The sequence below is a fragment of the Onychostruthus taczanowskii genome, unplaced genomic scaffold (genome assembly GCF_017590055.1).
Source record: "Onychostruthus taczanowskii isolate IOZ18803 unplaced genomic scaffold, ASM1759005v1 scaffold8, whole genome shotgun sequence".
In the NCBI taxonomy this organism is placed as follows: Eukaryota; Metazoa; Chordata; class Aves; order Passeriformes; family Passeridae; genus Onychostruthus; species Onychostruthus taczanowskii.
In genome coordinates, this window is record NW_024505892.1 from 14594003 (window position 1) to 14620863 (window position 26861).

The window sequence follows — 26861 nt, forward strand, 5'->3', positions numbered from 1 at the left end:
TGGGGTTGTTTAGGCTGGAGAAAAGGAGGCTCAAGGAAGACCTGACTCTCTACAGCTTCCCCAAAGGAGGCTATAGCCTGGTGGGGGTTGGTCTCTTCTCCCAGGCAACCAGCAACAAAGAGGACATTGTATCAAGCTGGCCCACGAGAATCTTTGGTTGGACATTTGGAAGGAATTCTTCACAGGAAAGGTGATTAGACATTGGCATGGGCTGCCAAGGGCGGTGGTGGAGTCACTGTGCCTGGAGGTGTTTAATGAAAAGCTGGATGTGGCATTTAAGTGCCATGGTCTAGTAGACATGGTGGTTTTGGTCATGTTGCACTCAATGATCAGAGCTCTTTTCTCGCCTAGTTGATTCTGTGATTCTGTAACTAACAATTTCAGCAAAATGTAGCACAGCCTGGAGCACCGATTCATCACAAGCCAGTGAAACTGATACAAGTCTGCAAAATGTTTTGGTTTCAGTTAACTCGGGGTATTCAGGCAAAAATAAGTTTACTGGAAATATTTTGACTTGTTCATGACTCACTTGTTTTTGCAAACCTAATACTCCTTTCCCTGCAAAGCAAGTAAATATGCAGGCAAAGCAAACACATTTACTACAAAATCTGTGATACCAAAATTCTGTAGTTCTGAAAAGTATTCTCAGCTTGCCCTTATTCAAAACCATTTGAGGGAGTCAGGGAGGTCTTCATGTGGTGACACTCACTATGTCCTGGCTTGGAAACATGTTGCTTCGGATTTCTAGTTTTGCTTAGAACAAAGGATTGGCATTTTGCGTCTCTTGGGGCTTTCAGATGGATCGTAATGATATTCTTGTCACTGGTTGTGCCCAGCAAGGCTTCTGGACCTTATTACTTCTCACATAGCAGCTGCCAGGGACAAGAATAATTTTCACGCTTGGAAATCATCTTTACTTGACTTGTGCACATTTACATGCTGTTCTTCTCTCTGAAATACTCTTAGTGTAATTGATAGAAGGAATTGTCTCTCTTTTTAATCATTGAATTTGCTATACAGATTTTTCACTGAGTCTGTGGAGGGCTCTGGCTAATAAAAATGCATCCTAATTTTTAAGCATTTATTGAATGAAAAGAAGAAAGGCTGCCCTGGCCAAAACAGAGAGACTGACAAGATAGAAAACAAAACAAGGATAAATGGGGGATTAAATTGCTTTCCACCCTTTGTCTTACTCTAATAGAAAAGATAAGGCTTGAAATGATTTTTTTGTTTTGTCCTTTAAGTTGTTCTTATTGTTTCAACAATTTGTCAGTGTTGATGCCTGAATCTCAGAACACTTCAAGTCTTTGCAGGCTTCAGGACCTATACAGCCAAATATTTACAGATTTGTAGACCTCTAACAAAAATAAAATATTGAGTTACAGAGTGTATACTACGATGTTAGAGGTCATCAAAGTGACCTGATTGAAAAGGAGTTGTGGTCTCAGTCCTTTCAAAAATAAAAGTACCAGATTTTTCCTAAATTTTTCATACCACTTTTATCAACATCAAAAATCTCAGCATTATAAAATAATTTTAAAATAAGACATTACAAAAATGAGTATGGACTTCTTAAACTAATAGAAAACAGAATATAAATGAGATTGTTTCAGATATTTTTTACCCAAATAAAAAAAATAGTTCATGAAATAGTTGAGACAATGTAGAATGAGTATCTTTTTTTTGATCTGTAAAAATATCAGCAGGATATATTACTTTGAAAATTTTTACTTGTCAAATTCACTAATTTTTTCAACTGTGTAAGTCTCTGAATTATATTTGTGGTCAGTGATTTGCACTGGTAACTTTATAAATTTATTAAGTAATCATCTAATTTACAAAAACCCATAGTCAGGTTATAATTTTTAATATTAAATTCTAGCCTGATGGCAAAAATGGTCGCACATCTACTGAGGTGTTATAGTTGGTATCATACTTCTAATAATATATTTGGGTCCTAGAATCTGAAATTGCAATAAATTTTAATTTGAATATCATGTGTTTTGACAAGGATATTCTTCCAAAGTTGAATCCACAAAGTTTACCAAACAACTTAAGACAGCATAATTCTGGAGAGTGTGACCTGTGCCTAAATTTGTCCCAGCAGAGCACTGGCCCTTGAATCATATGGGTTCTCCCACTGTGAATATGGTTAGCAAGTCATTAGCAACGATATTAGAAAGCTGTTAGTTTGTTATTAAGATTGTAGTAGATGTTGGAGATTAGAATGTCATGGTGAAACAAGGAAAATACACTTTGGTAGCTGTTGACAGAAAACATCCAAGTATTTGATAGTGGGCAGTTTTAGATAACCCTGAGTTCTTCCACTTGCAGACCTCACATGCTGTATAAACATCTGACAGAATATGTTCATGTAGGTTTTTGTAAATTACTAAACCAGCCTTCTGGTAACTTGGGGTACAAATGCCAAACATCTGATTTGTTTCAGGTTGCTTTTCATTAACTCACAGAACCATACTAAATGGATGTTTCAAATGTCAGAGTTGGAGTTGAGGTCATGCAACTCGGTGAAGGAATGAAGACAAGTGACCTCTCGGTAAATTTTGATAAAAGGGTAGAGATCATTTAGCTTGTTTTTTCTAAATTATTGTAACTGCTTTATGTCAAGATCACTTTTAAATGAAGAAATGGTGTTCTTTGCCTCTGTTGCTAGAGCACATGGAGAAGTTAATCAGGTTCCAAGGCTGCCTCTGAAAAATTGGCATACAGACAAGTGGCTGCAATAAAAATGCCAAACTGCTGAAATACAAGGTGTATTTTATATCAGCCTGCACTTGGCATTCATTAGTGTGTGGTGCACCATATTCCAAGCTCTTTATTTGGTATTGACAGGGGAATTAACAGTGACTTGTTTTTAAGTTGTTTTTGTCATTCTGTGGAGGTAGTGGCTCTTCCTTTACCTTTAGTCTCCACATCATTGACCTTGTTATCCTGTTCTCATACTTCCTTTCACATTCTCTTTCACTGAAAAAAAAGAACATTGTGTAGAGAACAGACAGTCTCCTTTAATTTATTCAAGTTTCAGTTTTGCTGGACAAAACAGCAGAACAACATTGCCCTGCAGGATGAAATTTTAAACGAGCATGAACACTGTGCATGTAATGCCACATTTTTTTGACTTCTTGTTTGAGTAATGTGCAAGAAGTGGCACAGAATCCCAAACAGGTTTGTATACTATGCAATTCCAGTCCAGACCTCAGAAAGGCAAGAGTCCAGTTATAAGCCTATGTGACCAGTTGTCTGTATGGGAGAACAAAAGGTTCAATTAATCTTTAGTTGACAGTGGGGAGCAACATTTTTACTCTTTTTTATCTGAGAAAGAGGTTACTGGGCTGAATATGAATAGTCTGCATCTATATCTGCTTTTATTCAACAATAATCTGTGATCCACAATTTGCAGATTTTTGGAATCATTAAATGGCTTGATAACCAAAGGAAAAAATATGGAAACAGACAAGTAATATTTAGGAACATGTGTAGCTTTCATTATTAAAGCTTTTCATTATATATGCACCATTTGGAGGATTTGGTTATTATTAGAGTTGTGTACCACAGGCATTCTAGGCACTACTCTGAAAATATAACCCCTAAAACAAACATACCTTTTAAGAAAAGGCAGTAAGAAATCACTCCTCAAGTTACAGTTTAATTCCAATAGAATCAGTCCCTGACAATTAATGTGATGGCTAATTTTAATAAATTAGTTCTAATGATTATCCCTTGCCTCTGTACCATATGAAGTGATAGCTTGCATTTCCCATGCAGTATCCCGCTCCAGCCAGTCCACGTGTGAGAACAGGAGGGAAAGGATGTGGGTGGTATTGCTGCCGAGTTTGCCACTGACAGGTCCAGCTGCTGTCCAAAGGAAATCTGAGCTTGCAGGTTGAAGCAAGCAAATGGAGCAATGTGACAGGCAGCTGTTACCCAGTGTAAGTCTTGTAGCGTTAATTGAAACAAATCAGCTCCTGCTGTCTCTGCCCGGAGTATTAAGTTCTTAGTGAAAACTTCTCCTGTGCTTCAGAGTTATAAGGATGTACTTCTGTTATCATTGCCTACTTCTGGCAGCTCAAGCAAATCTCTGAAGTATGGAGCCTTTGGGAGTGGAGAGGAAAAAGAAAACATTTCTACTAGCCAAGAAGCTGTTAACAAACAGCGAGGCATGTTGTGGAAGAGCATTAATTATGTTTTGCTACATAATTTAGGTAAGAGACATCCAGCTTTTATGAAGCAACTAAAGAGACTAAGCTGCTAAACCCGTTAGAATCACTGTGAAGATCACTTTGCATCTAAAATAATCGAAAAATACCAATATTCTTGACCTAAAATCCTTTTTCAGATAAAACTTCCTCACTTTTACAAGTTTCTGAATGAAGTAGTCATTTCACAGCATTGAAATTTAAAACTGCTAAAAGTGTATGACAGTGAGCAAAACTGAGAAGTGAAATTTACCAAATAATTTGAACGTGTTTTTATAATACAGCAGCAACATTACACATTGCATCACCTTGTTGCAATAGTGCTTAGGTTGCATATGTTGTAGATAATGTGCAAGGTCGTGAGCATTTTGAGGGTGGGAGGTTTTAGATTACCATAATCTAAGCAAGATGTGTGAGCTAAGGTGTTGGCTTCTAGATGACAAATCTGTTTTTATGATTTCCTGAAATTTACTGACATTGCCAAAGTACTGACTAAAAGCGCATCCCCCTCTCTGGTCACGGGAGTGACTGTTGCACCGTGTGGGAACTTGTCTGTTTGTCTGTCTCTGCTGTGGGTTTTGCTCACCACATTTGGAAAGTTTTCAGCTGCTGGTGTGTGTTATTTGTATCAAACTCATGAAAGAAGTGAGTGTTAAACCCCAGGTTTTTGTCAAACCTTTTTTGGAGCCACAGACTTATTGACTCTTTGAGGACAGCTGCTTGAGGATGATTGCAGGAAAGGGACAGGAAATCTCCCTGCTGACCAGACTGTCCAGCAGAGGAGTGGCAGTGCCCTTCTTGAATTAAGTGTTGGATGCAGGCTTGAAGTGATAGGTATTGAGGGAGAGCAGGAAAAAGTGCTTTTTCACGTGACCTTGTACAAGTGGGTTTGGTGTTTATTTTATGCTAGGATTCAGTCCTGAGTTTCAGCCAGTAGACCAGAGTCCTCTCCAAAGGGCTCATTGAAATGGAAATGGTTTTGCCCTGCTGCTGTGGAATGCAAATTATTTTAGGAATGTTCCTGGGTCTTGAGGCTTTCTAAAGCTCACACTTACAAGATTTTTTTTTTAGCTCATTTTATCCAATTCTCATAGGAAAATAAGGATCCAGAAGGATGATTGGTGCCCTGATCCTGACCCAGCAAAATATGAAGTGTAGGTTTGTCTTCATGTGTACAAATAGTTCCCTGCAAGTCAATTGTGGGAAAACATGGGAAATGCAGAATTGCTTTGCTGGACCGCAGTCAAAATTCTGAGTGCTTTGCAAAGCCAAAAAACAAGAGCAGCCTTCAGTAAGGCAGGTTGGCATGAGATGCCATTTGGTAACTTTTCCTAGGAGTTTTTCTCCTTTTTGTTACTATCTGTTTTTAAAAAATCTGTGTAATACCTTTTCTTCTTATCAGGGCACTGGAGATGGGCAGACTTGTGTTTGATGCCTTGTCTGCCACAGATCTTCTGCTGACCGAAATAGACCATTGTCAAGTGATACAGGCTTGGGAAATACGGTGAGAGACAGTGCCATATTTCAGAACAGGAAGAATTTGCTTTGCAGCCTGGAGTGGGATTTGTTCATCTTTGTCTTTCTGGTGTCAGGGCATAGAATGTAAGATGCATTTACTTTTAATGAAAATTGAGGTTTTTTTGCTTTAAACTGAAAACAGGCTTTGATAGATTAGGTGCCTGTGTGTGGACCATATTTGCTGATGCTACATGTCGAAGTGATCATAACCAGGTTAGAGTCTTGATTGGTTGGTGGAGGGAATGGTAAGGCAGGACTTTTTAATGTATCCAGATTTAATGCTTGGTATAGCTTTGCCAAAATATTAGCCAAGGGATCCAAAAATTTTGAATTGGGTGACTCTTGAAGTCACTGGGAACTGACAGGGCTTTCGTTGCTTGCATATTACTGTCTTTAATCTGTGGAGATGTGTATATAGTTATAAAGTTTCCTTCAGCAGCAGGACCAGCTTATGTATTTATATAGTGTTTGCGTGTCTATAAACAACATTGAAAACATTATCATGAAGGTATATAAAATATCCTTAGTAAATACATTAGAGAAAACATCCTTGAGAACGTCTTTTTTCCATTCACAGTCTGCCTTATGATTTTGTGCAGTTCTTTTACCTCTGCATAGTCCTTTGTAAAGAAAGACATTACATTTATAATATTGGGTTTTCCTTATTTTTTGCATTCACAAATAAGACTTACTTAGGGGCCTTCTGCAATATTAGTGAGCCATATTTCTGGATTGTGGACTCAAGCTTTCATGTGTTGTGCTTCACAAGCTTTTTTGCTTAATCAAGAGAAAAGATGTAGAATCCTGTACATAAAGAAAAGATGATGGCAAATCAGTTTTTCTCTTTTGTAATTATAAAATAATACCACAACTTGAGAAAAAAACCCAAGTAATTGTAAAAGTACAACTTACACTATTTTATATTGTAAATAAAGTGATTAATTTCATCTATTTTGCTAGCCCCTCTTATATAGAGGGACTCTATATAAGATAAACTAAAAATGCAAAGAATATCAATGTTGATCAGTTAGATCAAACAAATCATATGTTTGAGGAGTTGTACTTAGCATGCACTAAATCCCGATATGGAGGTACATGTGGGACTAACACAAACTTTAGAAAATCTGTGTGGGTTTCTTTAGATGAAGATTTTGGCTGTGCATGTTAATTTTTCCCTGTTAGTACTCTGTTAATCTTAAGTAATTTCTACATCATTATTATTTTCTTTTTTGTTCATGAATTTGGAAGAAGAGAAGCTATGTCAGCAGTTAGCCCAGCACAAGCACTAGCTGCAGCCAAAAGAACACAAGTAGGGACATCAGTGGAATGCTAATGCTCTGTGATAGATTCCTTGTCTCCTGAAGGTGTTTTCTTCGGAAGGATTGCAACCTGAGTCATCAGGTGTGCTGAAAGTTAAACCCCAGAAACTGATTTCTGTGGTGGTGGAAAGAGAGTCCTTCCTGATTTAATGTCAGTGTAAGTAGGTTAAGTGTGGTTTTCCTGTCACATCTTTGCTTATGCATTTGAGACATCTGCAACTCTATTTCTTACCACAGATGTTTTGAAAAAATACATTTACTTGTGTTTTACCTTTACGTAGTTAAAATATGATAAAAGATACCTAGATAACAATGTCACTTATATGAGGCTGTTGTGAATCTATAAATGAGTTGTGCTGGGCATTCTTCTGAGTATCCAAGGAATAGCAGTATTCCTTTTCAGCTGCATGAGTAAGGTGGACAGATGACTTCACATAGTGAGGTTGGTCTTTAGATGACTGGTTAACTAATGTGCCTCTTTGGTGGGCAGCATGAAACTGAGGTGCATTTGGGGGCTGTATAACATCAGATCACAAAGAGTGTGTCTGTGTTGACAGTTGTCTTGGGTTTTGGACATTGTTTTTATGTGGAAAGCAATGTAAGGAATTCTGCAATAACCTCTGAGGACTTGGTGGGGGCAGAAGCTGTTCAGAACAGCCATGTTTCAACTCACAGTGGGTTCATATTTCAGAAGCTCTGACCCAGGTCTTTGTGTCTGCATGGCATAGGTCTCTTTTGCAGGCAGCGTGTTCTCTTGTTATCTACAGATGGCATCGTGTTGCAAGTGCAAGGGTATCACCTACAGTGTGAAAGCTTTTCCTGTTGCTGCCACTTATGTCTCTTCCCATATCTGGGCCTGCTTTTCCCTTGGCTTTCTGTGGTATGATGCCAGGGAAGATAGATGTACACCTTGTGAAAGAGGTCAGTGGAAGAGCTCTGTCACATGAGCCCATGTGAGAATCCTTGGGTGTTACATGCATGGCAGCTGCCTCGAACAACAAGTTGTGGTCTTAGGCTGCAGACATTGCAAAGGTCCCTCACACAGCAGTTTCCTGGCTTCCCTTGCCATGGAGTTTGTTGTCTCTTGTAAAGATGAGCTTCAAGGCCAGGGAAACAAGTGCTTTTTGGTAAAACCTTGTCATCCTCCTAGAACTCTGCAGTGACCTGCAGCAGCTGTAGACGGTGGAGTCTTTGTTGCCCTTCTTGCTGCCTCCCAGTGTGAACCACTGGTAAGCAAGGAAGTTATCAAGGCCATTTCTGGCAGCCTTCACAGCCCCATAGGTCCTGTGCAGGCTGGTTTTCCTTGCTGTGCATTTCCTTGTGGCAGTCATCTTTCCTTTGATGTAGCAGTGACTTTGATCCTCATTGTAGATCCTCCTCATGAACCATACCTGGAAACTGCTGCCTGTTGTCATTACTTCCATGTCTTCTGCACCAGAGCAGAGCAGTCATTGCCTTTCCCACTGTGGACTGGACATCTCAGGGCAGACCCACCATCATCATATGTATCTGTTCTGAGTCATACATGCCCACAGTGTGCCCACTACAATCACTTATAAAACATAAAATGCATAGTCTCTGAATTTTTGGCAATGGCGGAGCAACTGAAAACAACCTAATCCTTAAAATCCTGGCTCCTACACAAAATACACTGTGACATGTCCTTCTAGGCAGTGCAGAACCCATCCCCACTTCCTCTGATGGGTGCAACCCACTTTCTACCACCACAAAGCACTGAACTTTTCATCATTCAAAGTGCCTGTAATCACTGCTTTGCTATCTTTTGACTGTTAACCATCTATTATACTTAACCCACCAAGTCTTCCTCAACCTAAATGAATAAGTTATTTTTCTGATACCTGAAAGCCTGTAAAAACCTCATTAGGCTTTGCCTCTCATTTTCTAGGCTGCAATTTTCATGTATGGGAAACATCCTCCACTCAACTTCTCTTCCTCTTCTGCCCATTCATTGTTGAGAAAGTAGGATACTTAAGAGCAACTGCAAACAAATTCTTTTGACTGTGTGGACAGCACAGCAAATTTGGCCAATATACCTACAAGCCTTTGTCTAAAGCTCAGTGTATTTCCTGGCCAGCCACCTGAGTTTAGATGGACAAGTGACTGATGTGGCCAGAAACTGCCAGGCACTGTGCCTGCTTGGCACAGTATCTGTGGCTGCCACAGCTCTGCATGTGTTGCAACCCCCTTGGTCAGGAGGAATACACTGCACAAGGGGTGCCCTTGTGCCCTTGAAGAAGGAGAGGGATTTACAGTATGGTTTGTGCAGCTAGGATGACAGGCAGTTCTGGATCCCTGTTGAGGATAACTGCAGGTCAGAGCTGGCGTAGCTTATGAAGGAGCTTGTAGTTCTGCTTTAACTCCCCTGCCCCTGCAAATACAGGTCAAGCTTTGTTGTACTTATCCTCACTCTGTCAGAGAGAAAGTCTGAACCAGCTGTTGGAAGAGGAGAAGTTCCTTGTGGTGGTGCCTGCTGTTCTTCTGTCCTGTGTGTGGGTTGTGTTGCAGTGATTGAGATGCCCTCAGAGAGGTTCTCCCTCTTGGGCTGTAGTTTCTGTGCCCTTCCCAAGGGCAGAACCTGAGCACTTGGGGTTGGTGTTGTTAACACTGTTTGATCATATAATTGTACAGGGGGAAAAATTTCTCAGGCATCAGTGGCCTGTGGAGAAAAACACTTTGGTGATTTACCTCCAAAATGACATCATAGAACAACTCAACCAAAACTTAATTGGGATGTTCATGGACCACAGTGTCACTGTAATGAGGCTGGATGGAGGATGCGTGGGGGCCAGAGAGGGCATAGACTGAGGCTGCACTTACTCATGACAGGCCAGTGCTGCACCCCAGGTGTGTGACAATGAAGGTGTAATAATGACTCAAAACATATGCAAGGGAAGAACTTGTGTTGTGGTGGTTTACCAGGTAATTACTCTGCAGATTGAATGTCAACACAATTAAATCACTTTATCAGGAATCTGGTTATTCAGTGGGGGAAATTAAATCTCTATTAGTTGATGGCACTGCTTTGACAGTGATAACATGTAGCTTGCTGTTTCTGGGGATGACAAACGCTGGTGCGTGTGCAGTCACATATGGATGCCATTAAAGTCCACTGTTCCCTCTGCAAGGGCTATATTTTTAGAAATTAACACCACAGACAAGAGTCTTGCTCAAAGCCAGAATGGCGTCAAACTGCAGAGTAGATTTTTTTCAGAAATAAAGTGTTTTCTGGGTGATGGAAATCAGACTAGGACACGTGCTGCTTAGGAAGCCTGCTGTCAGCATGCCTGTTTTATCTGGAAAGATAAAACAGGCATGCTGACAGTAGAGGGGCCCTCTAATATGTGGGCCCCTCTACTTCTGCTTTCTCTCAGCACAACTCAGTTCTTGCAACCAGCCCAAATTAATTTGGAAGTATCTTACTAACTATCATTGTATTTTTAAAAATGAAGATTATTTTTTTGGACCCATTTCAGTCAGGAACAAAATACAGTTGTCTTCATTAGAGTCACATTGTCACAGATCATAGAATAATCTAGGTTGGAAAAGACCCTTCAGATCATCGGTCCAACAATTAATCCAGCACTGCCATGTCTCTAAGCACCATATCTACATGTTTTTAAAATACCCACAGGAATGGGGACACTTCCCATGGCAGCCTGTTCCAGTACTTGACAATTCTTTTGATGAAGACTTTTTTTGTAATATCCAGCCTAAACCTTTCCTGGCACGTCTTGAGGCCATTTCCTTTTGTCCCGTCCCTTGTTACTTGGGAGAAGAGACTCATCCCACCTGGCTCTACAACCTCCTTTCAGGTGTTGTAGAGGGTCATAAGGTCCCCCATAGTTTCCTTTTCTCCAGCCTAAACAAAGCCAGTTCCCTCAGCTGCTCCACATAAGCTTTGTTCTCCAGACCCTTCCCCAGCCCTGTTGCCCTTTCCTGGACATGCTCCAGCCCCTCAATGTCCTTCCTGTAGTGAGGGGCCCAGAGCTGAGCACAGGATTTGAGGTGCAGCCTCACCAGTGCCGAGTACAGGGGGACAATCCCTGCCCTGCTCCTGCGGGCCACACCATTGCTGATCCAGGCCAGGATGCCATCGGCCTTCTTGGCTACCTGGGCACAGCTGGCTCATGTTCAGCTGCTGTTGACCAGCACCCCCAGGTCCTTTCCTGCTAGGCCACCTTCCAGCTACTGTTCCCCAAGCCTGTAGCCCTGCCTGGGTTTGTTGTGACCCAGGGGCAGGACCCAGCACATGGCCTTACTCAACATCTTTCATTCACCCTGATTCATACACACACACCCCTTTAAACGCTGCCTTAAACACTGATTTATACAGGGCATAAAATGGCATACACTGATGTGATTTGTATTGTTATTTGTGTGTCCCCTTTTTAATACATGCATTATTATTTCCAAGTAGCCTTATTCAGTCATTGGGATACCCGTGTGTTGGGGATTATCAGACAACTACAGGAAATTCAGATTCTACTCCTGTGTGCTTTTAGTAAATAAAATACAGGTCAAAAACCAGCAGATGAATGGGAAGAGAACAAGATGAATGAGTTCAGCAGAAGACCAAAAGTCTTCAGAAGTTCTTCAAGAGAGCAAATAACATGTCTTGCCCTATATTTGGTTAATGTTCTTTTTGACTCCGCAAGGGTCAGGACTGTTAAGAGATATCAGGGTTAAACACAGAATAGCATACAATGGGGTAAAATACATGATGCTTGAAAATTCTGTTGTAATCGATGCCTGGAAAATACATAACAATAAAAGTTAATGAAGATGTGGAATACAGTGAACTGCTCTTAATTAAAATGCATTACATTAATATTGTCAGTTTACATTGTCTGTGAAATCAGTTTTTCTTTTCCTCTAAATCAGTTTTACTTTTCATCTAAAAACTGAAGTATTTCCTTTTTAGATTTCTGTAGATACATTCTCCTTATTTCTTAAAGAACTAAAAGACTATGCATATGATTATTAGCATGAGGTATAAACATGAATAGCTCTAGTTCAGAAAACTGATAATTCTTTTTTCATTTATTTTGTGTAGGTTTCCTTTGCCTGATCTGTAAACATGTCCACAGACCTGCTCTGTAAGTACATTTCCATCATCCCACAGTGATTTTTTTGTACCATATGTTTTTATCGGATTCCCAGATGTACTCATGATTGATGCCTTTTATCTGAAGTATAAAGTCTGCTTTTACATTTGCGTTTCTTCTGGGACATCTGTGAAACAATATTACCATTATAATCAATGGGATTATTCTTGGAGTAAAGCATGACTTAATGTGAGTAAAATTGTAAAAATCTGGCCCAAGTATAAGAACAGACTGGTTCATTGAGATTTAAAATTGCAATTCTGTCTAAAATGTTTTATCTATCTTTGGCACAAATACCATCCCAGATTACTACATAGTGATGTACTTGGGGTTTTTAAATAATTTTGTGAATTTAACTCCTGTGCTTCCAAGGCATCATTATCCCAGTCACATCCAAATCTCCTGCCTTATCACTATTATTTGTGCTTCTTCTTAACAGATAAGTGGTATATCCTTATGCTTTGCTGTTGTAACTACCACGGAAGTTTGTTGCTCACGTTTCTCTGATACTTGCACTCTCTCACTCCAGCTTAAGTTATTTGAAGCATTAAGCACATTTTTCTGCTTATTGGTCTGATCTACATATTTTCTTTTGGAGTCCCTCCAGTGCCTCAGCTGCCTTTTCTTATCATTGCCTCCAAGGGGTGCCCAGCTGCACACTGCAATATAAGAGAGGGAAATTTCAGACACACATTTTATCATTCTTCAGTACTTCCTTAGAGGGACAAGGAAAACAGGATTGGTGTTTTTTTTCATTGATAACTGCAATCAGTTAATAAATATAAAACTATTGGTGGCTTAATGGAAGATAGCAATTATATGTGGAGATCAAGTTGTTTGTTAAAATGCATTTTTAAAATTTCTTCTGTGAAATGGAAATTTCAAGTCATGCTTGAATGCCATTTAGATACAGAGAGAACTCTAAAAAGAGGAATGTAATATGCCTGACTGTATTGTATACAACATGCAAAACTATTATCAGGAGTGAAATATTAAAGAAAGCAGGGTGACTGCACAGGGGTCTTTTTCAAGACTCCTCAGCTGTACTCAGATGTTTGTCTGTTTTAGCAATTTTATGTGCTGGCAGTTTCATTTTTTGTTTTTTTCAGCTCAGCAGCAGTGCCTTTCTCATGTTCTCCCTAATGATCAGGGAGCTAGACAAGTTGTCACCTGAGTAGAGGTGAAGGAGTTGGGTGTGTTCTGCTCAAAGAAGAGGAGGCTCAAGGGGATCAAGTCATGGTCCTTCAGTACAAAAATGGTGGTTAGGGAAAAGGATTTGGAAGCAGCCTATCTCCTGGCATACACTGTGACAGGACAAGAGGCAATGGCCACAAGTTGCTTCAGGGGAGATGCTTGTGGATGCAAGGGGCATTTTCAATGGGGGATCGATCAAACATTGGAACAGGCTGCCCAGGGAAGTGGTGGAGTTGCCCACACTGGAAGTATTCGAGATACAGCTTGACAAGGCCCTGGGTAATGGTATTAAAGGGCAGGCATTCAGCAAGAATCTCGGCTAGTTGATCATTACAGGTCTCCTACAGCTGCAGTAATTCTGCAGTTCTGTATTTCCTTGTGTTCTCAGCTGTCTTCTGTGCAGTGTGCCGTCATCCCTACCAGCTGTCCCTGGTCTTCTCAGGATTGTACTGCTTGTGCTATGCCAGGTCCTGTGATACTTGCTCATGTTAGTGGGATAGACATTTGTGGAGATGTGTCAGTGGCCTGGAGGCAGTGCCAGTGCTGAGGGAACTCTCCAGGTTCCAGCTGGTGGGTGTTTCTGACAGCTGGGTAGTGCCTTGGTAAAACGTCAGTGTACAGGAGAATGCTAAAGAATGACATGGCAAATCTGTACAGGTGTGAATTGACTTCAGAGCTTTATGTCTGTCTGTATATAAATGAATATTTCATGCCAGCCTGTGAGCTCAGTACTAGCATACACTAACAAGCAACAAACACTAGGATGTGTGTGAGGGATAATATCTATCAGACTGTGTTCCAGTTAAGGAACTTGGATATAACCAAACTGTTTGTGGGGGAAAAGAGAAGGAGATGAGCATTTAGACTTGTGGAGCTGGTGCCAGGTGGTCTCAGCACCAGGTCTTACTGTTTAGCAGTAGATGTGTAGCCAAAACACCAGTCCTTAAGCTTGACCATGACATTGTCTTTTGGTAATACTTGGTTCAATACAAGGTCAAATTTTAGCATTAAAAACCTTGTTCCAGGTTACAGTAATGAAGACAAGATGTATAATGAAAAAAAAAAGTAAAAATTCTAACCAAACTGGAACAAATCCCCTTAAATTCCTTAGAAAAACACCCACTGCAGTCTAGGGCAAATTGCACAAAGAAAATAACACGGTTGCACAATGCAAGGGCTGCTGCAGCTAGACCTCAAACTCCAGCAGCTAAGTCTTCAAGCTTGTGAAAATAAATCAGAAAAGCCAGCATTCCAGAGAAGTTTCAGCACAATGAATTTGAGGTAGCAAACATTTCTCTGGTTTAGATGGAGAAGCTAAAAAACAAAAGACATTTATGAAAAGTCTGTCAGCTACTGAGGTTTGGTTGGTCGGGGAAGCAGCAGACTTCCCTTGGAGCTTGTTTTTCTTTTTATCCTTGGATGAAGTAGTGTGCAGTACATTATGCTGCCTGAATGTAGGGGTTTGTCATGGTTAGCGCCGGGGGATGTCCCAGGAATGTAGGAAGGCGATGGGCGTGAATGGAGCATGCAGTGTTCGGTGGGGACACAGCCCGCTCTTCGGAAAACCTGTTGCTGCTCCTCTCAGCCCAGCCGGCCAAAGCCAGGCAGGAAAGGAGGTGGGTCTTTGATCTCTTTGTTGTAGCTGCTCCCTGGGAATTTGCTGAAATCAATGCCCTGTTTTCCTGAAGAAATGAATGGCTATGCCTAACTAGCTTTGTGAAGCGCTGGGGAATTCACTGCTTCTGTTTATTGACAGCTGAAAAGGAGCACATGGTCCTGAATGGGTCCTCCTGGGGAAACAAAACAGAGCGGAGTTAGACTTAGTTGAATACAGGGGCATTTGGAAAAGTCTGCCGAAGGAGGATGACATGGTTCCTTACACCCTGTACTAGCATAGCCTGATTTTTTACTAAAATTGCCATTTAAAATAAGGTAAGGCTTGTTTTGGTTTCCCATATGTAGTGCGATTATGAAATATTTGCAGTTCTGTTCTTGAGTGCAAAACCAATGTTTGAGTTGTATTCTGTCATGGGAAATACCTAAGCAACTCTTGTGCTCTTTCTAGCCTCTGTGTGAGTTCATTTGTTCTTTATCTGATGGTGATTAATGAATACGAAAAGTAATAGAAAATCAGTATTCAGGTCTTCCAGTCAGGTCCTGAACATCAATCATTCATGTATGCTATGATATGTAATTTTTTATACCTTTGAAAATCAGCTGAGTTGCATCAGATGATTTCTTAACTGGTACAGACTGCTGTGTCAATACTTACACACAAGGCAGTGACTAACAAGAGGACCTGTCTGGCAGAAAATCTGGGAATCTCAAAATCCTTTGAAATGTGAGGATATATTCCCAAACCTCTGTTTCCGTGCATGGACTCCAGGCAAGAGGTAAACTGACAACTACGCTTGCTGCTGGCTTTAGGTGTACGTGGTTTTTTTCATAAAGACAGAAAAGAATAGCAAGAGAAGGATGATAATGAAGAAGCAGTATTTTAATTGTGCGAGTCCAGAACAGTTTATCAGACCAAGGGCATTTGGTGTGTAATTCATATGCAAATTTTCTACTGAAAACAGGAGAACAAATTGCCAGAGTTTCTATATTAGTTTCTGTGGTGACTGGAGGAAAAGATTTCTGGGCTGGTGCAGCTACAACTTCCAGGTGTGGCCCACTTACGATAGCAGGAAAAATGTTAAGTAATGTCACTTCTTCCTTTGATATTTTAAGTGTAAGGGCAAAAGTAATTGCTGCCATGCAGCCTTGTTCTTACATGGCAGTAGGAATTGCTGGAGTTTTGTTGCAAACCCCATTAAAAGTGTCTGTGCATGGGTGCAGTAGTTGGAAAACTCTCAAGTAGTCCCCTCATTTTGAGAGAAGTGCTTGGGAAATTTCATGTTTTGTTGGAATAGTTTGTGTTCCTCAGTCTGGCTTTTTTTTCTTTGAGTGATTTTGAGCTAGTAATCTTACTAATTTTGTTGCATTTTATGCTTTTCCCAGCAGATAACTTATCTGTTTTTCTTGGAAGAATTTGGGCTCCATATGCAAACATGCTTTCTTTAGATTACTTTATGATCCTTAAAATGAAAATACATTGCTTAACTGTAGAGCATCAACATGTTTGCTTGTAGCTTCTGCTGTTAAGTTTCCAAGATTTTCAGAGATAAAAAGCAAAAAAAAGCAAATGCATTTATAATTTTGATTAAGACGTGGAAACACTGAACTCAAGCAGGCACTAAGTTTGTAGGTTCTGTTGTCATTATTGTTATCCAAATGTGTCAAGACTGTTTTTTGACCTCACTTAAGTGTATTTATGCATGATAGGCATTGGAAGCCATTAAAATGTAAAGCTAAAGTTAATATAAAGTTAACGTTTAAGTTGGACAGGAGATATATTTGTAGGTCCTTTTAGTGCTGCAATCTAGATGTGTTATGAAAACATTGAGCAGTGAGGGTTCCTGGGTACTTGTAATGGTGCAAATAGAAAAGAGTCGCAGTTGCGGAAAGCTCAGTTGATCGGGGTTTTTTTAGTTGATGTAATGGGGAAGAAAGTGGATGATTCATGTGTGACACAGAAGGTGGCACTTGTTCCCTGTTCCTTGGGTGATAAGACAAGGCAGAGTGTGTTATGTTTAACTTACTGGACTGGAAGGTGCTTAGGCAGATGTGAGTGGGGAGGTGCAAAGGGATGTTCTGGCAGGACAGTTGTGCCTTTGCCTCTTTTAACATCTTTCTGAAAGATGAAATTGTTTTGACCTGTTGGCAGTGCTGAAGTGGAAGAAGTATAGTATATTGGATTTCTAACCAACAGAGTAAAATATACCAAATACAAGGGGAGATATGTAATCATACACAGCTTTAAGTAAATATGTATGTTAAATAACCAGAGTTATGTAAATATGTATCTGAGGAATGGTGCATTTCCCCCTAGGTGATGCCTTTAACATCTGTTCATCTTGTTCTTCGAGCTGGGAAAGTATGAAAACAGGAACAAATTCTTTGCAACTTTGCATTGCAAGATTGCTTCTTAGATTCATGTAAGAATTTATTTGTGTATGTGCATGTGACTTTTGCAAATAATTTTTTTAAAACTACAGATTAATCAGAAATCTATAAAAACTGTTTGAATTTTATTTGATCTCAAGCTGAGATGACTGTCAGCAGAATAAATAAAGCTGTATGGAGATACTTCAATTTGAGTTGAGAGCTCAATCTATAGAAAAAATCTGCAATTTTTTTAAACCCACAAAGTTTTGCAACTCTCATGCAATTCTCTTGTAATAATCTATAATCATCTACTTTGTATTTCTGTGTTTTACAGGGCTGTCATTATGCCTCAGGAGAATAGTTATTGTAAGGAAAATGTACTACACTGTTGTCTAATTTGTTGCTGCCAATCTTATTAGCCTTTTTAACTGGTCTGTTAAAGAAGTGCAGATAGAGATAATTTCTTTATTACAGTATCAGTCGAGACATTAGTTAATTATCATATGGTTCCCCGTAAAAATATTTTTTGTAGGAAAAAAAAAAAAGTTGGATCTTAGGAAAAAGAAAATGAATGAGTGGAAACACAGATATGATACTTGCGCATGTATTTTTTTACAGAAATAAACTTTTGTGTCTGTTCAGCAGCAGAGCTTCCCAATGCCTATGTGGTTTTTTTAAAGGTTTCACTTCATGCCTTAAAAGAAGAGAATAATTTAACAGGGTCATAAAGGCTAAGGATGAGACTCTCCTACCCATTTTGTTCCCAGAGAGGCTGGGAATCAAGCATGCTTTTCCTGTTGGAAATGAAGCAAGGAGTAACAAAAGTTGTCTGTTTCGAAGTGGGTGCATAGTAAGAACTAAAGCTGTTCTGCTGAGCTGTTAATGATCCTTCGTTTACAAAAGCCAATGCTTTTAAATGATAACTCCTTCATTTTGGTATTTTAGATATATACTTTAGGGTTCATTGATAAGGAAAAAAAAACTTTTTTTTTTTTTTCTCTTGGGTGAGTGGGAATATCAGCAGGAAGTTTGGATGGCTCACTGAGGAAGTTAACTCATTTTCCAGTTTTATTAATAGCTTCCACTGAATGTAGTACAGACTGGAGTGTTCTTTCAGGACTCCAAAGTCTCAGCCCTGACCAGTTCTAAGTGTCTATGTGTTCACTTCTCCACATGGACTTCTTTCTTTCATAATGTGGCTACTTGCACATCAGTGGAGCCACGTGCACAGACTAATACCTGCAGAAGTGGGTCCTGGGGTGCAAACACTGCACTTTGGTTCCCCGTAGCTGTACTTGCTTCATGTTGTTGTATGTGCCTCTGAAGACATCAGGTTCTGCAGCCACAGGATGAGTACAGTGTCTCTTCACTCTGCATGCCATGCTTCCCCTTTGCATTCTACAGTAAACTCATGTTACTTTCGCCAAAGTGTGTCTACCTGTTTGGTTTATTCTTCCAGTAAGCAGCTGAAATATGTCCAAGCTGCTAATGTCTTTGCTGGTAAAGTTCCCACAAGTCCATGTTGAAAGCCACCAGTAGACAATGAAGGATTTATTTGGGCTGGTTTCCCTAGGAGAGGTAGCTTTTTTCACCAAGTTTTCCACCAGTCTCTTCAACACAACATCTGGATTTGGTGGCCACTAACAACCAAATTCAGTGAAGGAGAAAGAGACCCAATCTAGAATTCCCTTTTAAGGGAATGTTGCAAGGCTTGGAAATATTTCAACTAATCGATACTAAGCTTTAGTCATTATAATTGCTGCACTTCCTTTATCAGAATTGAAACTGTGATGTTGACCTGCCATCAATAAAACTGCTGACAGTATTGATGCACTTAATGTGGTGTGTGTGTGGCTGCGTGCATGTGTATTTATACATAGATGCATTTAGGAAGATATATTATATGGGGTTTTTCTGTATTACAAAGATGGAAGATTCTGGTGTCTGTGTTGAACTGACACAGTAGCATTCACATTTTCCACTAAAATGTCTCACACTAAAATAAATCAACCATCCTGGCAAAAATCTCTCCAAAAGGAAAGTGCTTGAGATATATAAAATGCTTCTGCTGTAGGTAGAATTTGTGGTGTGGGAGATGCAGATTAGGGGGTCCAACGTGTGGTCCAGGAGCCGCAGGGGGCCTATGAGCAGTTTGAATATTACTCTCCTGGTGGCTGTCTCTGTTTCTGTGACAGAGGGATTTTAGTCTTGCCGTCTACAGCGTAGAAAAGGGCAGTTTGGACAGTGCTAGTGAAGACCTAGAGCAAGCAGAAGGTGTCACAGACAAAGGAACACCAGGCTGGTGGACTGTGCTGGCTGCTGGGGAAGATGGGCAGAGTGCAACAGAAAAGCTTCCCTCTCAGAGAGCTTTTTGCTGGGCATTTTGTAGGACCATGCTATGCTGACTCAGGTTCTTTCTCATAAAAAATAGTAGTTGTTTCTGTGAATTTGCTGTTAACCTCCTTCCCTGTTTTCAGATCTAATTTTATATGACTTCATGCCAAGACCGTGGAGGGAGAGGGAGAGAAGGAAAAAAACAACCCCTGGAAAATCCAACTGCATTTTTCAATATGATTGTTTGAAATGTTCTCAGCTTTCAGCAGAAAGAGAAGTCTTTTGTTTGTGCTGATTAGAAGCTATTACATGTAAACGATAGGAGGTGACTTCACTTGAACTGTGCTCATTTATATATATGGGTTCTGATAACAACCAAACCCCATATGGTGTATTGGAAATGTGACACATAAGTTTTATCCCAAGAATAACCAGAAAATCATTATTTTTTAAATTAGCTTTCAATCAATCAATGAACTTTTTGACCTCAGGTCATTTTTAGATGAATGAACATACCAAGAACTTTGATAAACTAGTTGATCAGATTGCAGTGAAGTTTGCACCTCCCTACTTTCCCTCCTGTTTGGTTTGTTGGGACTTTTTTCTCCTTTAGTTTTGCAGGAAAGATGCTTAAGTTACTGCCTTTTCAGATGTTCAGACAGTGAAGGTAACTTTTTTCTGTGCAGTTTGTAAAATACAGCAGAGCACAGGTGTGCTTTTGCTGCACAGCCTTCATGGGAACATGCTGAAACTGCTGAATTCCATAGCCCAGCTGTGCTCCTTGAGGTTTCTCTAACTGTTTTGCTCCTCAGATTTGCTAGACAGAACAAGCATGGTAAAAAGTGTCATGGGGATTGGTGTGACACTGATTTTTTTACTGAAAGCTGTTTAAATTCCTTTAGGCTATGCCTGTTGTAGTACTTCATGGCCACCAGGTGAAAGACTTACTGTTCCCAGATGAGCTTGATTATCATCATGATGACTCCCTGTTCAAAACTAGTAATGAATCATGATGTTTGTTATCTTGCAAGTGTTTGTATAACAAATAGTTCTGCAGTTTGGAGGAATTTACATATTGGAACATGTGTCTGCCAGAAAAATGGACACATGCTTTGTGTGAGGTTTCTTTACAGTCAGATAAGTGCTGAGCCACCCTTCTAGAAGCATTCTTCCATAAGAACAGCTGGTCAGGATCATACTGCTGTGAGGAAGGAGCAGGTGCCTTGACATACGATCTTCCACTGCTGAAAACCCAAGGGTGTACTCTCCTTCCAAATCTTCATTCTTCTTGGGGCAAAGGCAAGCACAGGGAGGATGGAGGTGAAGTGAGGGAAGGTGTCACAGCAAATCAGTGTCTGGGTCAGGGTGCTTGAGGGCCAGGTTCACCTGCAGTGCTGGGTTTTAGGGAATCAGCTTGACCTGCCGGTCTGCCTGAATGTATGGGGTGGGGTGGCAGTAAGGCATGTTTGCTGTTCTCTTTCTCTGTTTCTGTCTCCAAATATAGTAACTAGTTTTTAAAGTTTTACATTTTAGTAGAGTGAGGTCATGTTCCCATGAATATGTTTAATGTTCAGAATGATTTCTGGGATGTTTGCAAACCACCTACTGTTCTTCCCAGGGAGGGGGCCCCAAGAGAGCAGGCATTTACGTGCAGGATGCCACTAAAGCCTGAGCAGGACCAGGGCTCCTCCTCATCCTTCACCTCTGTCTCAGGAGCTCCCGTCCTCTCACCAGAAAGCCTTGGCATGGCAGCACAAGGCCTTGGTAAGGGATCAGTGTTGCCCCAGCAGCATGTCCACAGTTTCTGTGCTGGTGCCACCAGGTAGAGGCTGCAAGGCTTCAGGGTTTCCATGTATCAAAGACAGGAACTCTCTGCTTGAAATCTAAAGTTTCCCTCTCAAGCACACAGGAGTAAATCTACCTTCTTTATTTATTTTTTTTTTCCCTTCCTTGTCAGGGTGGTGTTATTTTGGGTGCAGGGTTATGGAAAGCACTGCACCTGCTTCCCAAATAATACAGTGTCATGCACAGAAGCGCAAGTTTTCAGTCTTTATACAGGTTAATGATTATGATTGCAAGGTCAGCCTATAGTGGGCTTTCTTGATTTATGTATTTTTTCTCTTTTTCCGTGCAGAGCCGAGCAGTTGTATGTCTCTGCTAACAGAAGGTTTTGGTATAAAAGACATGAAAAGGAGACATTGAGGAAATGTTCACCTATTTTGATGCTGGACTAGGGATCAATTTTTCCAGTTAACAAGTAAAGATCATTCTGTAGACAATTTAGCATAACAAAATATCAGAAGTTAATAGGATTTGAATAAAATTATTCTGAATTCTGGTAATTATGACAAGTTCTATTTTACTTCAATATAAATAGAATCAATTATTAATCAGTTAAAAGCTTCATTTTGCACATCAAACTTAGGCCATAAGTCTCTTCTTTTATAAATGTTGTTTTCAGAGAAAATATGTGTCAGCGGCCCACAATAATGGGAAAATAACCCATGGCTAACTGTTTGTTAATTGAGTACTTTGAATTTTTTTGCCAAATAAATTGTAGAACAAGGATTTCAAGCTTTTCCAGCGCAGAGTGCTGCAGAACAAACCTCAGGCTGGAAACCCTCATGCACCTTTTGCTAAGAGAACCAAGACTGGCATTGTAATGTACTTCAGAAAATATCCAGAAGGTGTTTTTGCAGAGTTACTCTCTGTGAAGGCTGAACAAGGCTAACGGAGTGCTACAGTTTTACTCTGGAATAAATTACTGTTGTTTGCTATGCAAATCTTATGATTGTAATTAGGCTAGGATTTCAACTGCTGTGTACACTGATCTTTGTTCCCTCTGCGCATGGGAGCTAATTCTAATGCTGCAAAACAGCACAGCAAATGCCAAGGTCTGCTCAGCCTCTGATCATTTCTCACAGGGTGCATTTGCTCCAAGTGGACAATTGGAAAGAAATTATTTACCTCTGCCTTCACAGGGAACGTAATTGCACCGCAGGCATCTTGTGGGCCACTGAAGTGTTCAGGTACTGTAAAGTCTCACTTGAAACCAGGGGTTGGAGAAAACGCAAGGAGGAGGTCCTGATAGGCATCTAGTTTTTAGCAAACTGGTTTTAAGAAGCGATGTTCTGCTGCTGACTGGTTAAGGATCTGGTGGCATGTGTGAGCTATCAGGACAGTGATTGCAGTTCCTAGTATGGCTATGTATAGCTCCCGTTATCTGTGCAGCAGGGCTCTGTGTAACCGCAGCCCGTGGCTCCTCGCCCGCTCTAATGAGCTCTCCCCGAGGCCGGGCTTGTGCCTGTGGGGGTGGCACAGTGCTCCAGCCGTGCTGCTGTTTTGGAAACCAGTTTGTTGACTGTGCTCAAGTCCAGCTTGCCCAAGCTGCCGTGCCAGCTTGGCTACCGTTGGCTGCGGGAGCTTGTCCCAGTGCAGCGTGGCGGCCCCAGAGCTGTCTGCAGGACGAGGCAGGCTGGCAGCTGAGGCTGTCAGGCTGTATGGGCTGCAGCAAAGGAGAACTGTCACCTAGACCTGGACTGGGGTGAAGCACCAGCATGGTGAGGCCAGTACAGGTGAGCCACACGCACAGCCCATTCTCCTCCCTGGGAGCTCAGCTACCAGTGTCCAGTCAGCTCATGTGGTGGGAGCGCATCCTGTGGGCAGCGGGTCTCAATTTTGTGATGACCCAAAGAGCAGGGGAAAGTCAGGGGCTGGCTGCTGCCAACCATGCCTCCCAATATGTGGGAGAATTGGGAGCAGAGGCATTCAGGTGCAGGGATACCAGCTGGGGGGTACTGGGGAGATGTACCCTTCCCTTCGCCCCTCCAGCGGTGGTTGGCAGGGCTGAGTGCCTTGTCCTTGCGATTGAGGTGGTGGCTGCACACCCGCAACCTGGTCAGAACCTGCACCTGCTCCAGGTGCTCTTCTGTATGCCTGCCTCGCCTCTGCTGCAGGGAGGTCCAGCAAAATAAATATCTTAACAGCTGCAAGATCTATTAGCTTGTGCAGTTTTATATACAGATAGATAAAAATGCATTATTTTATAAAGGAATTTTTTCAGAATCATTGCAAGGACAGAGGAAGAATGAAGAAGTACCCTCTAGGGGACAATATAGCATTGTTTTTCTAAGGATGTAGTAAATGACAGAGTCTGGTTTTTAATAGCTTGTAACTCTGTAAATCTTGTTTATTTCTTTTTGTTGCCTACTCATCTAAATCACAATAAAGCAGAAGAATAGTGGCAATTTTACTTTTTCTTGCATGTTTGCACATGACCTCAAATCCATTAATTTTGTTTGTGTAAATACCATTTAAGGGAGGAAGGAAACTGAAAAAGTGTTGAGGTATTAAGGTGCCTAGCAAAATGCAGAAGAAGTCTTCTTTGCAGAAAGTGATTTTTCTGACCAAGTGTTTTTCATTTCTAGTGCGAATACAACAAAGTGTATGCTGTTTCCGTAGCTGGATGCACCCTGTTTCAGAACAGGTTAAAGCGTGTTCTGAAGCTGTTTTTGAAAAAAATATATTTTGCTTAATTAGCCAAGGTAAAAAGTGGCATAAAATGTGTGTGAGCTTTATAAACTCTGTGCTGTGGCTCTATGTACATTCCTTTGCCAATGGCATCTGTAATTTAGCATTGAAACATGAAGGATCATTACTTGGCCTGTAATTGTCTCTAAGAAAGAATGTGAACTTGACAGTTTTGTACTGTTAGTTTTGGGGAGAGAAATTACAAAGATCTCAGTTTCCTTCAGTAGCTCCTAAAGTTATTCTGTTTGCAATATTCCAATCCTGTTTTTCTGGTATACCTGGTAACTTTTAGAATGCAATAAATTTGCAGTCAGGGTACTAACATGTTAGTGTGGGGTCAGAAATACTGTGTAGTGAATGTAATTCCAGTATGCCTGTTATTAACTAACTTAAGTCATTCTAGTTATGTTCGTGACCCATATACACAGGAAACCTTAGAACAAGTGTTAGACAGCTCTGGATATTTCACAGAATTGCTGAATATTCTGAGTTGGAAGGGACCCACAAGTGTGATCAAGTCAAACTCTTAAGTGTACAGGGACTGAACCCAGAGCCTTGGTGGTGTTAGCACCATGCTCTAACCAACTGAGCTAATTTCATATTTCAAGGTGCTGGGCAGCTGTGCCAGGTCAGAATACCAGGCCATGCTAGCAAGGTACTTAATAGCACTTCTAGCTCTGCAGGTAGTTTTGTGCAGGGCTAGCTGATGTCTCTGTGCTGCTGCTGAGTGTGCTGCCAAGGCAGCTGTCTGTGGAGCTGCTCAGCTTGGAGACCCTTGCTCAACACCCAGTTAGATGCTAAGCGGTTCCTGATTTTAGAGGAGAGCCTCTCTACTACCCATGTGTGAATCATTTCAGACCTTATGTCTTGGATCTGGAGGACCAAGGAGGGTTAGCTAATGGAGCACTGCTGCAGAATCTGGAAGCTGATTCAAGGGATACCCTTCCCCCCTCCTTTCCCTTTACAGCTTTCCTGGGAGCTGCCCACCCTGGAGCCTTGGAGGTGGGCACTGCCTTGGGGCAGCAGGAAGGTTTGCTCAGGAGCTTGCTAGTGATGAATCACAGAGGTATGGCATGGATTGATAAGGTCGTGTACTTTATGATTAGACACATCCTTCCTCTAACAGCAGTTCTTTGTCTCCATTTTGTTTTTGGTAATGTGTTTCGGCCGTTTGCATACAATGACTCTCCAAGCAGGAGCTGTTTGACTTGAGACAAAGTCACTATTATTCCAAGCAAGCTCGGGAAGCCCTCATAATTTTGTTGCCCCTCAGAAGGGTGAATTTATTTAAAACCCAATTAAGTTAAATCACCAAGAAAATATTTTTATTTTCTTGCAACCTAGCTGTAAAGGACTTATGGGTACATAAACAAATGTATAACAAGAAAAACCTACCTGGAAGCTATATTGTTGGGCTTTTTGTGCATTTTAAGTGATGGCCGTAAGGGGCATATTCTTTATCTGTAGCACTAGCAAAAATAAGTAATGTTTTTCAGCTATTCACAGTGCAAGTGTGCAGCCTGGAAGCCATGGAAGAAGAAAACTTCCATGGTCCACAAATTCTTGAAACATACTGACTGTTGTAGTGCCTGCAGCCTGACCAGCACACAAGTCTATGTATCTCCTCAGCTGGAGTTGATGGAGAGCCCAAAGAACTAGGTAGGAATACTTCAGGCTTATCTGGGGAGATTTTGGACTAGACTCTCAAGGTGCATGATTTAGTCAAGTGCCTGCTTGTGTTTACAAACATAAACCTTTTTGAGGTACCCTGAATATGATATTTCTGGTGCTACTGTCCTTTTTCAAAGACTATCTCTGATGTCTCCTCAGGCAGTGTCTCCCGAGCCCTTTATGCCCCTTGGTTATGAGCCCCTGTCTGGAAGAAAGCCTCACCTCTCCTGCCCCAGTCTCTGCTACAGTGCTCCCTTGGGCTCTCCTGGCTGTTCTGGCTCCCCTCCTCTGCTCTGTATTGTCACTTACTGAATAGACTTGCTCAGCAGAGTTTTCAGAAGGAAAACAAAACGAGGTAGTCATGGATGACCAATATCAGCTTTTCTTTTTAACTCAGTCGTAAAGCATTATTGGCTCACTGGTTTGGTTTCTACTGTCTATAAAAAGGTTTTGTGCAAGAAGTCCCCTTTTTCCCATCACCCTGTGAGACACCAGTGCTGAGATGACCTTCTGCTGGAAAGTCTCATTGCTCAGTTTTGTCACTGCTCTGTATGAGTTTCCCTGGCAACCAGTTTGAGCTGCGCTGAACCAAAAATATCTCACTGTGCCAGGGGAAAGTCAGTTTGCAGACATGTATTTCTCTTTAATTAGTTCTCTGGATGGTCTGTGTGTTCAGCCTGCAAATGTCATTATTGGGAACCAACAGCTGGGAGATGCAGTGTGCCCCTTTTCCTTACTTCCACAGGCAGAGCAGCCTATGAGGAGGCTGCCCCTGCATGATTGTCAACTGAGCTGTGGCTGTAGCACCCATCATACCCATTTCTCGTGGTACTCTGAGGGTCTCGTCTTCTACTTAGAATGGTCTGTGCAGCAGACACCATGTCTTTCTTGGATTCCTTGGATCTCTGCAAATTTCAGAATTTCATATTCACAAAATGGGTAAGGTTGGAAGGGACCAACCTTAC

The 26861-nt window shown here is 41.1% G+C and overlaps 1 protein-coding gene across 4 annotated transcripts in view; it reads left to right on the top strand.

Annotated features, from left to right (window-relative positions):
• PLAGL1 (PLAG1 like zinc finger 1) overlaps positions 1–26861 on the top strand; it is a 43073-nt gene that overhangs the window by 370 nt on the left and 15842 nt on the right. For 3 of the 4 annotated variants that reach the window (XM_041423929.1, XM_041423927.1, XM_041423928.1), the window contains exon 2: positions 12129–12171. In XM_041423929.1, coding sequence (XP_041279863.1) covers positions 12153–12171 — 19 coding nt within the window. In that variant the 5' untranslated portion in view covers positions 12129–12152. Of the gene's footprint in view, positions 1–12128; positions 12172–23155; positions 23271–26861 lie in introns of those variants that run through there. The other variant, XM_041423930.1, reaches the window with a different exon arrangement.